At 39.7% G+C, this 21713-nt stretch overlaps 1 protein-coding gene across 3 annotated transcripts in view; it reads right to left on the bottom strand.

Moving 5' to 3' along the window:
- The window catches only part of LOC111866418 (protein salvador homolog 1), a 71079-nt gene that overhangs the window by 11821 nt on the left and 37545 nt on the right, over positions 1-21713 (bottom strand). For all 3 annotated transcript variants that reach the window (XM_023855350.2, XM_023855349.2, XM_033752245.1), the window contains exons 7-10: positions 20430-20574; positions 16193-16385; positions 8589-8761; positions 3139-3304 (exon numbers count right to left, since the gene is read on the bottom strand). In XM_023855350.2, coding sequence (XP_023711118.1) covers positions 3139-3304; positions 8589-8761; positions 16193-16385; positions 20430-20574 — 677 coding nt within the window. The remainder of the gene's footprint in view (positions 1-3138; positions 3305-8588; positions 8762-16192; positions 16386-20429; positions 20575-21713) is intronic.

The raw sequence follows: 21713 nt of genomic DNA, 5'->3' as shown, positions 1-21713 counted from the left end.
GTGGAATCCGCGACATCATATGATGACGTTCGGCCAGCTGCCCTAACTTTTAACGACATCATATGATGACGTTCGTCCGATAAAGGTTAAGCTGTCACCATTCATCTTGGTTAAAATAGTGAGTGTGATGGCAGCAGTGCCTTCTTGTCATCCGTTATTTGTTCCTTGAACCCCAGTTGGATTCCTCTCATGCATTCCTTCTCATCATGTCTCCACAGTGCCAGCAGACAGGCTGTCCAGTTGCTGCTGACTGTGATGTTGTGGGCATTCTACCCCTTACCTAGCTGGTGGCCTGACTGCCATCTTCATAGCATCTAGCTTCAAGATCTGGTTAAGGGCTTCATTATGGGACCTCCCATCACCCATGATGAGGGGCTGTTTCATACTCCAGCCCTTTACTCCATTCATAAATGCAAAGGGTGCCTTGGGCAACATGACAAGGGACCAGTGGGCCAACTGCCTGATGGCATCTGCAAATTTTGTAGCAACTAGCCACTTACATGGGTCCTGATTTTGAGTCTGACTGGTAGGCTACCACCAGCTGGTGGTATTTCAGTTTGTCACATATGGTCTTGACATAAGTTCAATTTAGATCACTACTGTATCACTGAACTGCAGCACTGCACTGTTTTCTTGCACTCACTGTGTCACTGCTGGCTCAGAACTCACTACTTGCTTTTCTCACACTGTTCTACCATGTGCAAATGCTCCATTCCACTTCTAAATGCAGACTAAGCTCACTAATTCCACACACTTTTATTCTGGCATAATATATTCCAAAAGCTTTGCAAATGTTCTCAAACTCCACCTTTTCAGCCTCCAAAGCTACTCAGAAGGGGTGAAGGCCATAGCATTACTCCAAACAGCTGTCCATTCAACACTACTACCTCCCCTTGCTCATGCAACAACATTATAAATGAATCATGGTAAACACATGTGTTGAAAACTTGGAAATTGGGTTTTCACTCTGAATTAAGAAATGATGCCTAGACACAAGGAAACTGTTACCTCTACCTTTGTCTTTACCTGTCCTACCTCAGCTGATCCTCCTCTACCCTTTACCAACAGTGAAAAGGCCTCTATTTAATTTAATCTATTGGATATTTGGTAGGGCTCCCTTGATGGAGGTCATTCCACCATAGGACAGCACAGAAAATATTCAGTAGAATTCAAACTCACAATCTCATTGTCTGTGTAGTCCAAGACAGTGTGCACCCTAGACTGCATCATTTGCACAGTCAGTGTTTTCACTCACTAGCTGTTAAGTTTTAGATATACTATGGTCATTCTCTGTTGTCAGCCATAATATATATACAGTGTCCATCTTGCAGTGCATCCACTTTTACCTGTCACTTCACAACATGTTTCGGCACCATAGTGCCATCATCAGGTGCTCCATTTACACTAATGTTGGATCCAACATTACAACACCCACAGCCAAAAAGGGAACACGCATCACGAGACACGATACAAACAGCATATAAGAGGAATGACTCCCATAGTGGAGGAACCATGCGCAGGTTTTGAATTGGGACAGATAAGATGAATATCTTAACAAGATTTTAGCATACAAAAAAAATTATTATAACTGACGAATATTTTAAAATACTTTTTAAATAATTTTACATTTACATAATGGCATGCAACGCAATAGATTAGTGTAAATGGAGCACCTGATGATGGCACTATGGTGCCGAAACATATTGTGAAGTGACAAGTAAAAGTGGATGCACTGCAAGACGGACACTGTATATATATATCATGGACGAAAATCAGTGCAACAGGACGCTAAAATACAACACTCTGTTGTCAGTATAGCCAGATGGACACATTCTTCACTTTTATACTATACTTGTCTGAATACAAGACAGTCCCCAACTTCAAAGTTTAAGTTAAGGGGGGAGACCCCCCTGCCAAGTTTTAGTGCTGAATCAGATTTCCTCCAAAACACTAATATAGTTCTGAAATGACATATATATTTCATCAACTATCTACACCCGCTTGCACTATAAACAACTATACCATCACTAAATAGTATGTACTATTCATGTATAAAAACACTTCCCTTAGTGCAGTACTTTGGTTTATAAGTTGCCCCCCCCCCTTTTTAGATACTAAATGAGGGAGAAATAATTCCTTTATATTTAAGTAAATATGGTATCTTAATTCATAATAATGTCACCCATCCTGGTAACGTGACAAGAAATTAATGGGTCCCGCATTAGACAAAGCTGTTTATTGGATAAGCTGTTTACAATTACAAACACAATCACTCTGAAATAACGTCTTCCTCATGATGCCACCTGGATAGTCCGTCGTCTTTTGGTTCTTAGCTTAGCTGGTTTCTTCTGCTCTCAGCTCTGCTCCATTCACCTCTGATCTGATGTGTTCCATCCTCTTCTCAATTCTCCTCTTGTTTGACTTGTTCTCAGTTCTCCTCTGGTCTGACTTGTTCTCCAAGTCCAAGTCACATTGTGACTGACGGTCGGTCAGTCAGTCAGTCTTGGTGTCAGATTTGAGACTTCCCTTTTCGTCATCTCCTACGACTCGCAGAGTCACAGTGGAGGTATCTGACTTGTTCTCAATTCTCCTCTGGTCTCAGTCGGATGGACTAGAAGACACCTTCTTGAAGTGTTCTGTTTCATGTGTTAGCTAGTGTATTTGTTGCCATGAGAACTTCAGTAGTTCTGGTTTTTCACTATCGTGGTAATGTCTGTTATAAATGCAATATCTCAGAAACGTGTTTTAACAAGCCGTTGTCTAGCAATGGACGCATGCTCTGACTCAAGATATTCCGGCTTAGAGGCAGCATGCCACAATAATGGGTAAGAGCAGACACAGGATATATATCAAATGTATATTCTTGACACTTAAATTAATAGTTCCAATTACAATTTACGGTCTACTTCCATGCATCTGGCTCAGGATAGGGACCAATGGAGGGCTCTTGTGAACATGGTAATGAACCTTCGGGTTCCATAAAATGCTGGGAAATTCTTGAATAGCTGCAGAATTGGCAGCTCCTCAAGAAGGGCTCAGCTCCATGAGTGAATAATTAAGTAAGTAAATTAGCAATTCCTTCTGAATGAATACTATTAAAGAAAACAAGAGAGAATGCGCACACACATATATTCTTACCTGTAAGCTTCATAGCGCATGACTATTCCCTCAAGCTCCTGTTTGTATAAACGTGTCAGCATAGCACTAAAACAATCTAATTCTGGTAATCTGAACATTTCCCAACGAAGTTTGTGGTCTAAGTCTTGAGAAGCTCTTGAATATACAGTTAGCCAGTGTGGAATCACTGTGAAGAAAAAATTAAAAATATGATACGATGTATTTTGTGCAAAACATAATAGAAGCTCCCACTTACTGTTATAACATGAAGAGAGAGGTGTGAACTAATAAGCTAACTTTTTACAACTACAGTCAACTCTCGATTATCTGGGATAATGGTGGGGATGGAAATCACGATTAATCGAAAACCCGGTTAAGACAAATTTTATTAAAAGTAGTACTGTAATACTGCACCTTCATAACACTATAGGCCTACCTGTATTTAAATTTATTCAACCTCATTTTTATGTCATCTCATGGCCTATTTAATACTTTTTTTACATTACACTGAAATATGAATTAGTTATTTCAATCGCAGTCTTCAACAACATCCAACATTTTTTACGAATATTCACACTTAACGCTTAAAAAAAATTTAATATTGTCGTTTACTTTCTCGCGGAATTTTCCTTTTTCTGTTGAATACTTAACACAACACGCTTCCTTTTACACCCTGATATTTTGCTAACGCACTTGAAGATCGATACAAAGATACTGACTGGGGTGATGCATCTGTCCTTGAAACTTTCCACAAATCCTTTGCATTCTTTCACCCCTTCCCTAAAACACTGTGTTAGCATAATGGGACCAAAGAATGCAGAGCTCAGTTCACACTAGTGCGAAAATAGTCTTACAACTCGCCATGTGAAACAAAAGTGAATGAATATTAAACAACATATAAGCCTCAAAAAAGCCTCAGTAGCCCCGGTTAAGCCGCAAACCGGTTAATCCGCCCCGGGATAATCGAGAGTTGACTGTAATTACAAAAAGAGGTGTCATCTGTATGAATTCACAAACTGGTAGAAATTTAATTTCTCATTAGTGCCTAACAAGAATCAATTATATTAATCTTCAATTTTGAAAGTACACATTATTTTAGTTTATGTTACATAGAGTTCCTAATTTGTCACAAAAACAGAATTACTAATATCAAACCAAGTAAAATAAAATACATTCAACATGAAATATACACTCTTTCCTTCTTTACCCCTACTTCCCTTTTGAAACTGCAACATTTCACGCACACAAAAATAAATGTTGAAAAGTTATATTTACATGTCAAGAAATGTACTGCATGCATATATGTGCTATGACAATAAAGTTCGCGAATTCGCCAGTGTGTGTTCGCTGTGGCCAGAAACCTCAGTATGGTTTGATGACGTTGGCACATCGGTGTTTCACAGCTGTGTTGTTGTTGTTGTTGTTGTTGTTGTTGTTGTGGTTGTTGATCTATGGCACTCTTTCTGAGTGGTGTCTATTATTGTCTGAGTGTGTTTTGGTGTGCTGTCACAAAAATATCGGAGCTTGAATTCGAGCACTATCTGTGAGGGAGTTTTTAGCTAGTAAACAAATAACTGTACTGGAACACTCTCCCTATTCACTGGATGTAGCTCCAAATGTATTTTTTCTGTTCCCAAAGACAAAGGAAATATTGAAAGGAAGGCATTTTGATGACATTGATGACACCAGAAATAATAAAACAGCATCTCTGAAGGCTATTCTACAAATTCAGTCCCAAAATTGTTTTGAAGGGTGGACAAGGCACTGTCACTGGTGCATAGATTCCCAAAGGGAGTACCATGAAGGCAACCACAGTGATATTCAGCAATGAAGTATGTAGCACATTTACTGCAATGAGTTCATGAACTATACTGTCAGACCACATACATATACCCAAAATTGAGTGGAATGTAATATGACTTCTGCTTCATCACACCAGCACTACAATAATGCCTTTGGCATCCGTAATTAAACAGGATGATAAGGATTGATCTAGCACACAACTTGACACTGAAAGAGCCTCTTTTCATTTATTTTTAATTGGTACTGTGAAAGTTACTGAACAGCATTCAAAAACTGAGCAGACATACTATAAAAACCACCTTCCTGCAATCAATGTATGTTATTCCAAAAGCCATGTATGAAACCCCTCTGAGGAACAGGAAATATTCTAGAAAGTTCACTATAAATTGTCCATAATGGTACATAATATGGTTTTTTCTTTTTTATTTTTAGCCTACTTTCCTCCCCAAAAGGAGAAGTAACCTTATAAGATCAGGACTGGGTCGGGATGGTGTCTGTGTCCGTGTGCATGTGTGAGTGTGAAAGAGAGAGAGAACCAGATGACAAATTTTCATAAACTTGGTATGGTACATTTTAATTTCCTGCAATCATTAATAAAAAGATGGAGCTATATATGAGTTGTAAGCAACATTACAACCACTTAACTAGTGAGCCCTAAAATGACATATTGCAAAAAATCTTTGAAGAATGTGCAACATTTGTTAAGGTAACTTTTTGTAAAATGTGATACAAGAACATGGTGGCCAGGCAAAAGTATTCTTTAGCATTTGGTTTGTTGAAAATAACTGATAAACAACTGGAGCTAGGCACAAAATTTAGTATAAAGATAAACCAAAAAACATACATACACATTACATATAAAATGCCGTTTATACGTTAACAAACATGACAGGGGAGTGAAACTTTAAGGTTATATTTGATGAATTCCATGTAGACAGAATCCGTACTTGAACTGAGTTCACTGCAGAAATAAATAAAACAGTAATAGTAGTAACAGAGTCATAGTGCTGGAAATATATACAAAAGGAAAGTAAGCCGCTGAATTCTGCTCAGAACTCTTTATCTGTAGTCTGTTCTAACTGAAGAGGAGATACAGCAGCGCCCTATCCTTTTTTGGATGAAAATCATTTCTTAATCACCACATCTACTTATAGGAAAAATGGGCGGGGTCAAATGGATATTTGGTCTGAAAGCAGAACTGTATATGAGAAAAGTTCTTGAATTAAGAAACATACTTCTTAAAAGAAGATCTGAATATTTTGATTTTTAAAGGAATGGGTTCATGGACTGACAAAGAATGCAAATCAGTGCATTGGAGAAATAGTTTCTGCAATGTGTAATGCATATGTCATGTGAGTGTTTGTCTTTCTTCTCTTAACTGTGTCAGATAAATAAAGATTAAAGTAATACTGGCAAAAGCAAACTGTGCAAGACATCAAAGACATCACACATACTTTCTCATATACAAATGACTTTAATTATGTGATTCTGATATACTAACATGGAAACAAAACTGATTGTTGCTCAGTAGGCCATTGTTTATTACTGAATACTGAAAACCATCTGACCAATAAAGCACGTTTCAACAAAATCAACATTTCATGTCTGGCCCTTAATGTGCGTACCAATATTTCCTGAAGATACCGCCTATGTAGATTTATTCATGGCGATGGTTTATAAATTACTGAAATTCAATCAAGATCATTAGGGCTGCTTTTGTGAAAATTACCATTTTATTCTGGGGGGCTCTTCTTAAGGACCCTTGTTCTTGGAGCTTGAATGGTCATATTCATTAGGCAATGACCTATGGTAGGTAAACCCTTAAATATCAAAAAATGAATAAAATTCATCCAACCATTCAGAAGCTAGCAAGGTGCACATCCATATACACATACAAAGTGTGTCCAGGTTCTGTTGGGACTGTGTTCATTATAAATACAAGATGTGAATTATTTACAAAATGTCAGCCTTTTTATTCAAAATAGTCTCCTTCTGAATCAGTACGCAGCTGGAATCATTTGAAAACTTTTAAAAAACAGTCACTGTACTCCTTTTGTGGAACTACATCTAAAACTGCGGTACATTCCATTTGGATGTCCTGGATGGTGTCGTGACTGTCTCCTTTCATCGCCAACTTAACTATTGGGACCAGAAATCTGTTGGAGCCAAATTGGGTGAACACAGAGGATGATCAAGGACTGTGATCCCTCTTCTGGCCAAGAAATCGCTCATGATCTTTGATTTGTGGGGTGGGGCATTGTCGTGGAGGGCAACCAGGAACCTTGCTCTCGATATTCAGGTTAAATTTGAAGAATTCTCGCCCACAGATGATTGAGGACTCCGAGATAATAATCAGAATTCACTGTTTGACCTTCTGGCAGAAACTCCTTGTGAATGATTCCTTTGGAATCGAAGAAACGGTTAGCAGTGTCTTTACTCAACTCTTTTGCATGTGCACTTTCTTTTGTTTCAGCTTCTTTGGACTCAACCACGCTGCACTCTGCCACTTTGTGAGAGGCTCATATTGAAAACACCATGTCTCGTCACTAGTAACAATCGATTTTGTAAATTTTGTATCACTTTGGGCCGACCGTAACATGTCTTTGCAGTGTTCCATTCTGGCATGTTTTTCATCGCCTGACAGTGAGTGCGTTAGAAACTGTGCACAGACCTTCTGTTTGCACAGTACTTTTTCGTATTCCCAAAAGCTCATCGATGAGTCTTGCAGAAACACATTGTTTAATGCAAGGATTTTGGTCACTGTTTTCACATTTTCTTCAGTGCGACTTGTTCTCGTCTTTGATGCACATGGACTATCATGAAATACAGCATACCATAGAAAAATGTTCGAGAGACTCAAACAATCACTATCGCACACACTTTTCATCATTTCGTATACTTCTCCATCTGTTTTGCCTAATTTCAAACAAAATTTGATTTTGGCTTTCTGTTCAACAGCCATTTTCTGACGAGCGTCAGAACAGTACTGTTACATTCAAGGTCACAACACATGATGCAGTGATGCTTGTGCTTTGAAATTATAGACAGCCACAGATGAAACTTCAAGGATCTTAACGCCACAACTCGCCAAGAGATGGCATTGCAGGGCAAAATTTAAAAAAATGAGTCCTAACAGATCCTGCACACACCATGTATATACAGACATATGGCATTCAAAAAAAAAAATTGTATTCTGGGGGGCTCAAAACATCTAAATCTGTCAAAATCTCAAGATCAGCTTTTTCACAATCATAGTATTTCCTCATCAACACCAAATCCAGTACATAGCATTTACAATGATTAGAGAAAACACAAATCAATAAACATTAGGTAAAGAAGAGCTATTCATCTGAAAACACAAACCAATAAACACACATGCAAAACATTGGGAAAGAAGAGCTACTGCATCTGTATGAACTAACTACATCAAAAATTTAGAATATGTTAAAAGACTGTCCAAATGTTTTTCTTTTCCTGGTTAAATAAGAAAATAAACCCCATGTACAAAAGTCAAGATATACACTTAATTTAATATTCAAGAAAGAAACTTATTACATAACACCCAACTGCATTTCAGTGTTTCTGATTATCAAATAATGCAAAACACTTTTCTCCTTAAAAATAACATAAAGGTATTACTGTGCATCAAGTACAGTATTTAAACACACCTTCATTCAAATATGGATTTGCAGGGACCAGTACACTATGAGGATGAAAGTGGGTGTGTCTAGGGGGAGGGGCCAGTACTCGTGGCTGAACTTCCATATGAATCCGCACCTCTGGCTGGTAGATATAATGTGGAGCACAAGGGTGTTCGTACTGAGCCTGACGAGTGATATGACTGAAATACAAAAAGTAAATCATAACACAATGTGCAAGAAAATTGTTGCTACTACAGCCTATACCCCACAAAATAATATTATCTCTTACCTTATTTTCAGCATGAAATATGAGTAATTGGCATGTCTTGCTGTTTATTCTAGTCAAAATGATAAGTAGTGAGAATGACTACTTTCACAAATATCACTCTTTTACTTAATTTATTCATTCTACTAAATAACCTCTGCTTTAATGTGCTACTTGCACAAATACTTTTGAATGAATGTGTAACTGAATGACATATGATTTGTAAGGGAGAAATATCCAGACCTCACTAAATTAAGTAACATCTTATATGTTTTACTTTCATAATTAATAACTCATAATTTATTTACATCCATAAACTCTTACACAAGTACAATTGGGCAAGTCAGTTTAAGCCATTTATACACTACAAGTCAACAACTGCTAAAACGGTATAAAGTGATACACAAGACTACGAACAGTACTATCATCTTAAGATCATTGTCGCCAGCTTGAAGCTAGCAACCAAGGATGACATCCCCCAAAAATCCAATATAAAGCAACGCATACACTTACACCATCTATATACCACATCACATCAGAACCAATCCAAGACACAAAACTACCATTCATCATTGTTCTTAAAAAACTTCTGCAGATAATAAAAACAGTTTTGTAATAAATAAATTTTTAATTTATTTTTAAAAACTTTAAAATTCTCTAATATTTTTAATTCAGGGGGCAAAGCTATTATGAATTTTAATTCCCATGTTAATTACACTTACTTTGCAACCAACAGTCTTGCATGTTTGAACATACATATCCTGTTTTACTTTAGTGTTATACTTGTGAATGTCAGAATAATGAGTTGTATAGATCTTGTTCATTTTTAAAAAGCGTAAGATCTCACATAAATATATATATACATATTGTAACTTGTTTTGCCACTGAGTGCCACTGACGACGCCGTTTGGATTGTTAATTGGTTCATTTAACAACCTACAAGTCGTAGCTACAAATACTTATGACACTGTGACGGGTTTACACACTTTACAAACCCTACTCACAAATCTCTTCACACTATCACATAAGATCTTCTAAACACGCGTTCAGGTCTTCTTTCCATGTCTAGTGCTATATTTCAACTGTCTTCAGCGCCTGCTGCATTTTAACTGACTCCTTAGGCAGTGCAGTTCTCTTATAAACCCTCAGCCAGACAACGGAAAGCACCTCGCTTCCCTGTTGCCTTGTCGCCTTGTTTACAGGTGTTGCTGGGCAACGCTGTTGGGAGTTGCCTCCTTCTTGCGTAGCAACTGCGGTATCCCCCGCTAAGCGGCCTCCATAGTCTAGGGGTAACATTGCCACCTCATGACTCAAGGTACATGGGTTCAAACCCGGCGGAGGTCGTGGAATTTTTAAGGATGGAAAAATTCAGGGAACAAGTCCTCTGGGAGGGATTTTAAGCCGTGGGTCCCGTGTCATAGATTTACGGCACGTAAAAAATCCTCATGTCTCTAGGAGACCACTGAGCAAAATTAGGCAACAATTTCCCACCCAAGTAGTTTCCAATGCCTCTGGTAGAGGGGGGAAATATCAGGTACCAACGGCTGACTTCGTTGGCTGAACATGGCTGATAGCACGCACCAGTACCAGTAGGATATGGCAACAGTAAAAATTAAAGGGGGACGCACTATGGACCAATAACTGGTCTAAGTGCATGGGGAAACCCACCCCCTCTAATAATAATAATAATAATAATAATAATAATAATGGTAATAATAATCCCCCGCTACATCACCGTGGGGGAGGGGGGTGGAGTGTTGGCTGGCCTGTTACCGTAGTAGCAACAGCACTCCAATGTTGTTACGTCACTGCTGGCGGAGGGGACGTCCTCCATAGCGCAATACGTCACACTGCTCCCTTCCAAAGGTCGTTCCTCCTGAACAGCCTAACGGTACATGCCTGTTCCTTTTATTTGCAGGCTGTTCTTGCAACGTCGTCTTTTTTTGTCCTGCTATTCCTCTTGCAACGACTATTCTCCATCCGTTACATCCGCTCCCCTCTTAACACTTCGCGGACTGGCGATTTTAAATATTTAAATCACCCTGGGAACCAGCATTTTTAAACCTACTACGCTAACTTGTGCACTGTTCACTTTAAAAATTAATATAAAATCTCCTAATTAATTTCATGAACTAAAATTTTTGGAGAACACTTACCAATGCGCCTAGAAAAAAAATGATAAAAATGGATCTGTTGACCAATACTCTTTCAAATTATCCCTCCTTGTATGGCCCATTAGAAAGATTATTGCAAAAAAATTTTCTCATTTCTGCTAAAGTGACATCCACCCACTTCAACGCCTTATAACTGCTGTCATAATGTTCACGGTGTTGGAGATATCATCTGTTAGTTTCCTGACATAGCATATCAAAGAAACTATCTCCGAAAAACAGTTCCGCTACTTCAGACACTTGTGTTTGGTCCAATGGAATTTGCTTCACCCCTGGATTTCCAGTAAACTGTCCCAAAGCAGGCGTTTTGTCTACTTTTCCCCATGTGGCTATCCCTGCAATCTGCTACCCGCACTTTCGTCGGAGTTACTGTCACTTTCACTTTCACTGTCTGTGGTCACAATTTTTTGTTCGCCCATGCCACACTCACTATCAGATTGTGAGTCACTATCACTAACAGACTCACAAGGGACGTCAGATAGCTCATTGGAGAACAAGTCAGATATTTCTTGTTCTCCGAGAAAACGCTTGGACCTCAACCTCTTCCGACCTTGATCCATTTTGCACTAGTAACTTCCTGCTTGGTGCATGCAGCTGGAAGATGAACAAAGGCATTTTCTTTTGGAGTGGGAAGGGAAAACAGTTGGGTCAATAACAGTGGGCTCATGTTACTGACTACGAAGCAAACATTCAAGAGGTCTATCACGCACCAGTCATGCGTCTGTCTGGCACCAGTGCAAGGTATAGTGTGTTTCAACATAACTTGTTCTAAAATGATAATAATATGCCACCGGTCCGCCATGTTTAAAAGCGTTGGGCATAAAAATATGCCACTGCTCCGCAAAGTGTTAAGACCAGCTTGTCTCGAGCGGTTTCCTGTTAACTTGCCAGAAGATCCAGTTGTATCACTTCCACTCCTCACTTTCATCCATCGCACATTCATTCTCCCTAGGGAGGCCGGTACTTCTACATTACCGGCTCCTCCTTTGCTTGAAGTATCTTTTTCCATTTTGGAGGGGGTCAACCCCTCCACAAGGTCCAATTCTTGTCTTGTCACAGGACCACAGAAGATCCGACTATTCACCTTCTGATCTTCAGTCTCGTAGTTTTCGTGAAATTCATGTCAAAATTTGCCGTGTTCCCCACTTGTACCTTCTTCAGGTCTGGTTTCTTCAGATATCGTGGCTGTCCGCCGCCTAGGTCCTCCACTCCATTTCTGCCTTGTAGTTGCTGTCTCAGGCCTTGGTCCCTTATGCCAGTTGCATTCTGGGGCTTTCCATAGTCTCTTCCCGAATGTCCGTTTCTTGGTGATGTTCGGTGTGACCTTATTCTTGTTTTGTCCCATACGTTTGTGTCCTGCACAGCATGTAATCTTCCTCATGGCTGAGGTTACTTCTTTCCACGGTCCACAATATCTTTGGGTTGAAGATTTCCTGAAGATCTTCCTTTTGCGCCATGCCACTGTTGCACAGTGGGACACCTTCCTGCAGGTGGCAGCCAACTTCATCCAGGATCCACAAATTCCTTGGGTCAGTTCCTTTGGCTCTCCACATCACTCTGCAGCTTGCTTCTTGTCCCTATACCACTTCTTTTGTCCTTTGACCAGGTTCACTATGTTATCTTCATTGGGGACTTCTCGTTGGTGGGCCACCTCAGGTTTCTTGTCCACTGAGGTTGGCTCTTTTTCTTCTAGACGTGCCTCCATCTCTTGGCAGGCCATCGTCTCTTTTTGAGTAATCGACGTCATTTCTTCTTCAGGTTCACTGACTGGCATCACTGTAGCATCTTGTACGGGTACTTCTTGATGCTCCACTATGGACTGCATCATTTCTGAATTGGGCTCCATCTTCTCTGCATCTGCCTCCATCACTTCTTGGCAGGCTGTCGTCTCTTCCTGCCAGACACTCATATTGGCTTTCAACCTCTTGTCTCGCATGGCGGTCATCTTTGCTTTGATCGCTTCCCTTTCTGTGGCCATATTTTCTCGCCAGGCTTTTCTATCGGCATCTAATTTTGCCATTAAATCTTCTTTGTCTTTCTTCCTGTTGGCCTTCATTTCTTCCTTGTCAGCCTTTCTATTGGCCCTCAATTCATTCAGCAGGTATTCCATCTGCTGCATCTCCATTTTGTGGTAGTAACTAAGCTGGTAAACCACTTCTGACACCAATGTAACTTGTTTTGCCACTGATGACGCCATTCGGGTTGTTAATTGGTTCATTTAACAACCTACAAGTCGTAGCTACAAATACTTATGACACTGTGACAGGTTTACACACTTTACAAACCCTACTTACAAATCTCTTCACACTATCATATAAGATCTTCTAACCACGCGTTCGGGTTTTCTTTCCGCGACTGCTGCTATATTTCAACTGTCTTTGGCAGCTGGTGTATTTTAACTGACTCCTTAGGCAGTGTAGTTCTCTTATAAACCCTCAGCCAGACAACGGAAAGCAACTCGCCTCCCTGTTGCCTAGTCGCCTTGTTTAGAGGTGTTGCTCGGCAATGCTGTCGAGAGTTGTCTCCTGCTGCGTAGCAACTGCGGTATCCCCTGCTACATCAACGCGGGGGAGGGGGGCGGAGTGTTGACTGGCCTGTTACCGTAGTAGCGACAGCACTCCGATGTTGTTACGTCATTGCTGGCGGGGGAGGAGATGTCCTCTATAGCGCAATATATATATATATATATATTGTAACGTGTTTCGTTACTGAAGACGCCGTCGAGATGGTTAATTGGTTTATTTAACAATCTACAAGTAACGGCTACAATTAATTATCACAAGGTTACGGGTTTCCACAGTTTACAAACCCTACAACAAAATCTCTTCACACTATCTTGAAGAGTCTTCACGTATTAATAACGCGGGAGCTATACAAGTCTCCCTGAATTACACACTTTCACTCGTAACCCGCCGCTGGCTAGATTCCAACTCTGCTCACAAGATGCTGCCTTGAGACTGTTGATAACACACTGCTCATAGGCTTGCTCGGAACTATCTTCGGCGATAGCCACGTTACAACTCTACTCAGCGACTGTTACTTTACAACTCTGCCATAGCCACATAACAACTAACTCGTAGCTGCTGTGCAGTTCCCTTATATAGCCGCAGTGGTGCCTGTTGCACGACACGTCACAGGAGTTGTTGGCTGCTGCCTGGCAACCGTGATATCCCTTGGTGACGTCACCGCTGTTGACTCGCGTTGCATAGTTACCAGGTTGCGGGAGCTCGGCTAACTCCGCCCCCGCTCGTCTCACTTCGGCTCCGCTCGTGACGTCACCGCGGGGAGAGTGGCGGAGTGATGACTCCCCTATTACGCGAGCGCTACGTGCTGCTGGGGAGGTAGGGGTCAACATGTCACAATATATATATATTCATTCATTCATCAGTAATTTGTCAAGACGACAGGTCCACAGTCTCTTCCAAAACAGTTCTCCACTTGATGCGATCTAGAGCTTTCTCCTTCAAATGAAAATATCCTCTTCTGTACCCAAGGTCATCCAGCATCTTCTTACATCTTCTTCCTCCTCGTCATCTGGTCACTTCTATCCGCCCCTCTATCTTTCCTTCAATAACATCTTTTAGAAGGCAGTTACCGCGTAAGATATGACCAATCCAATTAGCCTTCCGTTTTCTTATTTCGTGTAGGATATTCCTCTGCTCACTGACTCTAAATAACACTTCTTCATTTCTCACATAATCGGTCCAACTGATCTTCTCCAGCCTTCTCCAACACCACATTTTGAAGCTTTCCAGGTGTGTCTGACCCACTGCCCTAAGTGTCCAAGTTTCAGCCCCATATAAAGCAATGCTCCAAATGTAGTATTTCACACACACACACACACATATATAAAGAAATTACTGCCAAAATCTTAAATTCACCAAACAGTCTTCTACAGGACACCCTGTGTTTCACTTCTTTAATGAGCCTTAGACTTCTTTTGTAATTTAAAGACTCTATTACTGTTATTTACTCCCCCCAAAAATAATACCTGATTTCAGTATACATTCAAATTTAGTAAAATAAACACTTCTTAGTAGTGGTAAACTTTCTGAGTATCGTATGGATTTAATCAAATAAAGAGCTTTGTTTAATTTATGGCAGAGATATTGTATATGAGTGGCCCAGCTTAAGTTATCTGTGATACAAATACCTAAAATTTTTAAATTTGATGAGTAAGTTATTTCTTTATTTTTTTAGATACAGAATGGGTCCATGAGTTAAACTAGATCCTCTTCCCTGAAATAATATTGATTTAATTATTTGTTAGGAACCAGTTTTCTAATTGTTTCATGACTGTTACTCATTTTTCTTTTAACAATGGGAGGTTTTTCTCTATGAGTAATATATTTGTGTCATCCGCGTGTAACACCACATTAGCTTCTTGAACTGCTTGGGGCACTGCAGTTAACACCATAGAAGCATGGGGACAAAACTGCACACTAACTTCTTCAGACATGTACCATCCATATTTTAAAGCAAAATTTGGAAACAGTTTTATAATGGTGCCAAAGCAGGTGCTTACAAGAAAAAAAAATTGGAATTATTGTTACTGCATGACGCAGAATGAAACCTGGAGGACATATATTAACTTTATTTTATCTATGGTTGTCACTAGCTCAGACTATACAGCATCAAACATGAGGATTATTAGCGAATAATGAATTGTAAAGTCTGTGAAAGAAAGCAGCCACGAGATAATTTAAGGCACTATCCTACAATTTGCCTGCACTACAAAAAACCTGTATCACAATAGTCAGTCTCTTGCCCAAGATTTGAAATTGGGATCCACAGTAAATGAAGAAGTGTTAACCACCTGACCACATTTAGTGACATACAGAAATAAAATAACTAGAAAACCGAGATTAACGGACGTGGGGATCTGTTGCGCTGACCACGCGAGACACCCTGTATCTGCTAAAGCTGGCACTAAGTTCATCAACAAGAAGTGGTAGATCAGTCGGTATATTTCACTTGTGGACTAAAACCATGGAGTTATAATTTTTCATAATGATTATACCCCTGTTAAAACTGATTATGTGTTACTTACCTTTCTCGCTGAGGCAGTACCAACCTATACATGTGCATGTTTTATGAAACTCAGAGCAGATCATATTTTCACACATATTTACCTCTGGCTGCTTCATACTTCTGCCAGCTCTAAATTTCAAAGCCTAAAGTTTTACAATACTCACTTAACATAATATACGCCATATTCTGGTGATTCTATTCTCTCCCAACCAGTTGGAAGTCCTTCTTTCTCAAGAGGATGGCTCCAATGAGTAGTCTTTGTATTATGGTCAATATAATACTTTCGTCCTCGCATGGTATAATCTATAGACCATCCAGGAGGCAATGGTAATTCTTCAGCTTGATCAATACCAGCACCTGAAATGAACAGCATAGACATTATATAATGTAAACAGTCAAATATCTGGAATTCAGTCTTCTGGGACATAACATGGTGTAGTCCATTGAAAGTCAGCTATCATTTCTGAGGAGAATATCACCTTCATTTTCAGGGTCAAAGTACAGGCCAAGCAGGAAACAGCAACACTTCATACTCATCACTGTTGAGAACCTCAAATTCAGCAAAGATATATCTAATTTTAATTTTTTACAGTCATGAAGGATCTGATGATGGCACATACCTCATGCCAAAACACTTAACCTTTATCTGACTATATAAAGTTGCTGAACAACTGAATCAGAATTTTTTGCTCAAGAAATTTCTACCCAGGTATGTCTGTTGAATGCATTATTCTGCTCTCATTATTTGTATGTTGTCCTGAACATCATCTTACTACGATTACCTTATTTTCAACCAAGTCACAGAGTACTAATGCATTTTACAATTCTGAACATTTACATTCTGTAGGTTTTATTAACATTTATATTGCAGAACAGGCATATTTGTAACAAATTACCATACAAATTTCAAACATCAAATTACACTGATTCATCACTTCTTGTCATAAAGAAAAATAATCTATCTGATCACCATATTTTTTCAACATTTTTAAAATACCACCTTATTAAAAGATGTTATTATTCAAAGAAGTACCAACTTTTGCAGCTAGAGGGTGTCACGTGGTCATCACAACGAATCCACATGACCGTTGATCTCGGTTTTCTAGACTGGAGCCGCGATTTCCTTGAAATCACTCCTGAGTTATTCTCACGAGGCTGAGTGAACCCCAGTCCAGACCCACTACTTCTCAGAAAATCTGGTAGTGCCGAGAATCGAACCCGGCACCCCTGGGTCTGTAGGCAGGAACTCAAACTTTGCTGAAAAGCGGTGGTCACCTGGTCAGTATAGTTCACTTGCAGACTACAGGCCACAGAGTTGGTTTTTTCTTTAGGTTATTATTCAAAGAACTATCAGCTTACAACATTTCAATATGCTACAGCTGAATGGAGCCAGTGCTTTGCAGCATCAAAGTTTACACACCCTATGTGTAGTATCTGCACATGTAAGAACAGTTTATCTAGCCTAATTTTGCTTAAAGCCGCTTGTTGAAGTCTTGTCTTCACCAGCCAATGTTGAGGTTGGCAGACCTCTCCAAAACAGTCCTGTTTCATCTCCATTATGAGTTTAGTTAGCAGTCAGATCACTGTCTTTAACAAACTGTTCAAATGTTTCCAAATATTTGCTAGCAGGGTCCTAATATCTTCTCTCCAGAAACATCAAACCTTTGAATTCCATGCCAAAGTTTGAAGCATTTAAGCCAGAAAAAGTGCACTCATCATAAATACGAGGGGGGACCCAAAAATAACCGGAATTTATTTTTCTTAGTTTTTATTTTTGCATTTTTATTGAACTGTATATTAGTCCCCTTCAAAGTATTGTCCATGTGCATTAATGCACTTGTCCCAACGCTTTTGCCACTGCTCAAAACGGTGCTGGAATTCTTGAGGCTGGATACTGTTCAAAGCCTTTAGCGTGTTTTCTTTGACTTCATCCACATCACGGAATAGCTTTCCTTTCAGACTTCTCTTCATCCGTGGAAACAAAAAAAAAGTCCGACGGAGCCAGGTCGGATGAGTAAGGTGGATGAGGCACAATCACCATGTTGTTGCTTGTCAAAAACTGTCAGACCGTCAAAGCTGTGTGGGCTGGAGCATTGTCGTGGTGAAGCAACCAGCTCCCATTTCTCCACATTTCGGACCGTTTTCGTCGCACACTCTCTTGTAATCTTCGTAACACATCCAGGTAAAAATGTTGGTCCACTGTTTGTCCTGGCGGAACAAACTCTTTGTGGACAATGCCATTCACATCAAAAAAACAAATCAACATTGTTTTCACATTGGATCGCACTTCACGCGCTTTCTTTGGTTGTGGTGAAGTTGGAGTTTTCCACTGGCTTGATGATTGCTTTGATTCTGGATCGTACCCGTAGCACCAAGACTCATCACCAGTCACAATTCTTTTAAGAAATTCTGGATCGTTCTACACTTCACTCTTCAAGTCGTGGCAAACATTCACGCGGTTTTCTCTTTGGTCATCTCCGAGCAAGCGAGGAACAAATTTTGCAGACACCCGTCTCATGTGCAAACCTTTGGTTAAAATTCGCTGGACCGTGCTCCATGAGATGTTCGTTTCCTTAGAAAGTTGGTCAATGGTCTTTCGACGATCTTCATCAATTGCACGTTTGATTTTGGCAATGTTTTCGTCATTTCTTCCTGTCGAAGGACGCCCGGGGCATGGCATGTCTTCTGTTGACATGTTGCCAGATTTGAAACGGGAAAACCACTCGTAGACCTGTGATTTCCCCAAAGCATCATCATTAAAGGCTTGCCGAAGCATCCCAACAGTCTCGGCTGTAGTTTTCCTCAACAGAAAGCAAAATTTCATGCACACTCTTTTGTTCCTTCTGGTCAGCCATCTCACTAATTGCCAAAGGGTTGAAACAGGAACGCACACAACAGAGCACCACAGACAAACCACTTAACTCAGACTGATGCCAGCTCACTAACAGTCGCGGGAGACCCCCAGCTAACACCACCTAGCAGCACAACTCGTAACTATAAAGCATGCGCGCGCAACAGGTCAGTTCCGGTTATTTTTGGGTCCCCCTTTGTACATGCCAAGTTACACCTCTATTTTAATGATAATTTAAATTTTCTGAGCTATAGTTAACATATTTCTTATTCTTTTCTTCTCACTACACTGCATTACATTTTTACAGATCTTGGTTCAGGGATGTGAAGATTATTAATATATATGCAAGTGAAACTGCTGAACTAACACACGACAATGGATACTAAGTGTGGCCAGTGAGTACAGCTCATCTCCAAAGTGTGAAGACGGATAGCAGCAAAAATATGCCTATAGAGAAGGCAGTGAATTATAATGAACTCTACAGAAAAATACAGAAAAACAGCTTTTTCTGTATATGCTAAACCTAATTGTTCTACTTCCTCTTTTACTTTCTCTACTCAACTCTCCATGTTCAAGTTGTTTATCAGCTATTGATAACAAATTCTTAATATATCCTAAGAATTCATGTGTATCAGATATAACCAGTACTTCACAGTCATGCATAGCACCTTATCCCTCTTACAACATACATGTAAAGGTACCAAGCACCCCTCTTACTGCTCTTTCTTGACTCCGGTTCAGCCACAGTATTTTCTGCAAATCTGGGCAACCCTAGCATTTTCTTACAAAATCTACTCTGAATTGTAACAATTTCTTTCCATCCAACAGCGAANATGCAGAAATGCTTTGTGGGATCACCTGACATAAAGGTGAACATGTTGGAAAATGTAAGATTTGAGGCTTTCATGGCAGTGACTATGAAGAAAGCAGTCTTCTGGGATTTGGCACCGTGTATATGTGGTGTTAACCGACGTTTCGGAGGAACGTATCGCCTCCATCTTCAGGGTAGAAGGAAAAAATATAAGAAATCCGCAAGCGAAGAGACTGTGAGACTGCTTTTACCGGTTCTCATGGTCTCTTCGCTTGCTGATTTCTTATATTTTTTCCTTCTACCCTGAAGATGGAGGCGATACGTTCCTCCGAAACGTCGGTTAACACCACATATACACGGTGCCAAATCCCAGAAGACTGCTTTCTTCATAGTCACTGCCATGAAAGCCTCAAATCTTACATTTTCCAACATGTTCACCTTTATGTCAGGTGATCCCACAAAGCATTTCTGCATGGCTAGTAAGGTCTACTGTGCTGGTCTTTTGTCTATTCCATCCACCTTTGTTTTCAAATGTTACTTGTAAGTAATTTATTTTGTCTGCAACTTTCATTGTTATTTCACATACAGTCTGCCTCCTTTCTTAAACACTAGCATTCTGGCTTAATTTAACTTACAGCTCAAAATTCAGCTGCTGTAATACTCTGCAACTTGGTGTTACGTTACATGTCATATTACATTACATATTTAGATCTGGAAACTGCTGCTGATATTACTTTACCTTGAGAAGGAGCCCGCTGTCCTTGTCCTTGCTGAGGAGTTGGTGAATGAGCTGGCACAGACAGACTGTGAATATTATGAGGGTCATGACGGGGGTGATGGAGTGACTGGGGTGACACCAAATGCTGACCAAATGGTACAGGCACCTATATAAACAAAATCCAGAATACATTTACACCCAAAATGGCAAAATCCTGGGATCAGTGGATCTTGCCAGCTGCCAATTTAAAGTGATTGCATAGAAAGACACTAATAACTCTATTTCTGAAAATAAGAAAGAAAATGAATACTACTGAAGCTGAATAAGTTGCCTCAGGCAGGAGCACTTCAGATGTGTATCCCAGTAGGTGCCTGATTCAAATCTCATTTGGGACATAGACTATACAGAATGAAGTTATTCAAGGTTTTCCATGTAAATACAAGCAAAGTACATTGAAATAAAGCACAATCATTTCCTGCCACATCCTTTCCACGTCATCACTCATTAATCATCCAGGAATATAATGCATCATTAAATAAACCACAAACATAATAACAATAATATAATTAAATTCTTTGTTTATTTATGTGCTTACACAACAGCCCAAAGACCGATTATAAAATAAGCACATGCAACGTTGCAAAGAAACAAACACATACACACACACACAAAATGGCAATAGATAAAACAAGGAAATTTGAATCATGCAGACAGTAATAAAACTTAACAAGTACATATGTGCCAGCCATTATGCAACGAGGGAAAAAACATACATTCATAGTGAGTATAATTAATATTTTAATAAAAAGAAAGATCCACTATAAAACACTATTAGGAAAACCAGTTTCATCTCTAAATAGTGTCCCTGCAAATAACATTAGCAGCTGAAACACATTTAGTAGAGGGAGAATTTTTAGGTGAGGAGTAGGCACTGAACAAAGCAAATTCCCTGATATACCAAGAAAGAAGTAGAAGATCAACAGTGGCGGTGGTAGTAGTAGTAGTAGTAGTAGTAAAGGTAAAAGTAAAGTTGTCCACATGCTTAACTGATTAGGTCTTGTCCCTGCCAGGAACCAAACCCCCTCCAACCCACGGCCCTGTTACTATGCTGACTGAATAACTTAGTTCAATTCTTTATTTATTTATGTGCTGAGCTCAAGAGCCAAAAACAATTAAATTCTTATTCATTTGTGTGCCAAGTTAACAGCCCAAGGGCCAACCGCTAGCGAGTATGAATAAAAAAATAGAAGGAAACAAACATAGAAAAAGTATAAAACAATGCAAAATAATAATAACAACAAATAT

This window comes from Cryptotermes secundus, unplaced genomic scaffold, assembly GCF_002891405.2.
Source record: "Cryptotermes secundus unplaced genomic scaffold, Csec_1.0 scaffold193, whole genome shotgun sequence".
In the NCBI taxonomy this organism is placed as follows: Eukaryota; Metazoa; Arthropoda; class Insecta; order Blattodea; family Kalotermitidae; genus Cryptotermes; species Cryptotermes secundus.
Note: the sequence above shows the minus strand (reverse complement) of the source record. Positions and strands in the feature narration are given on the sequence as shown.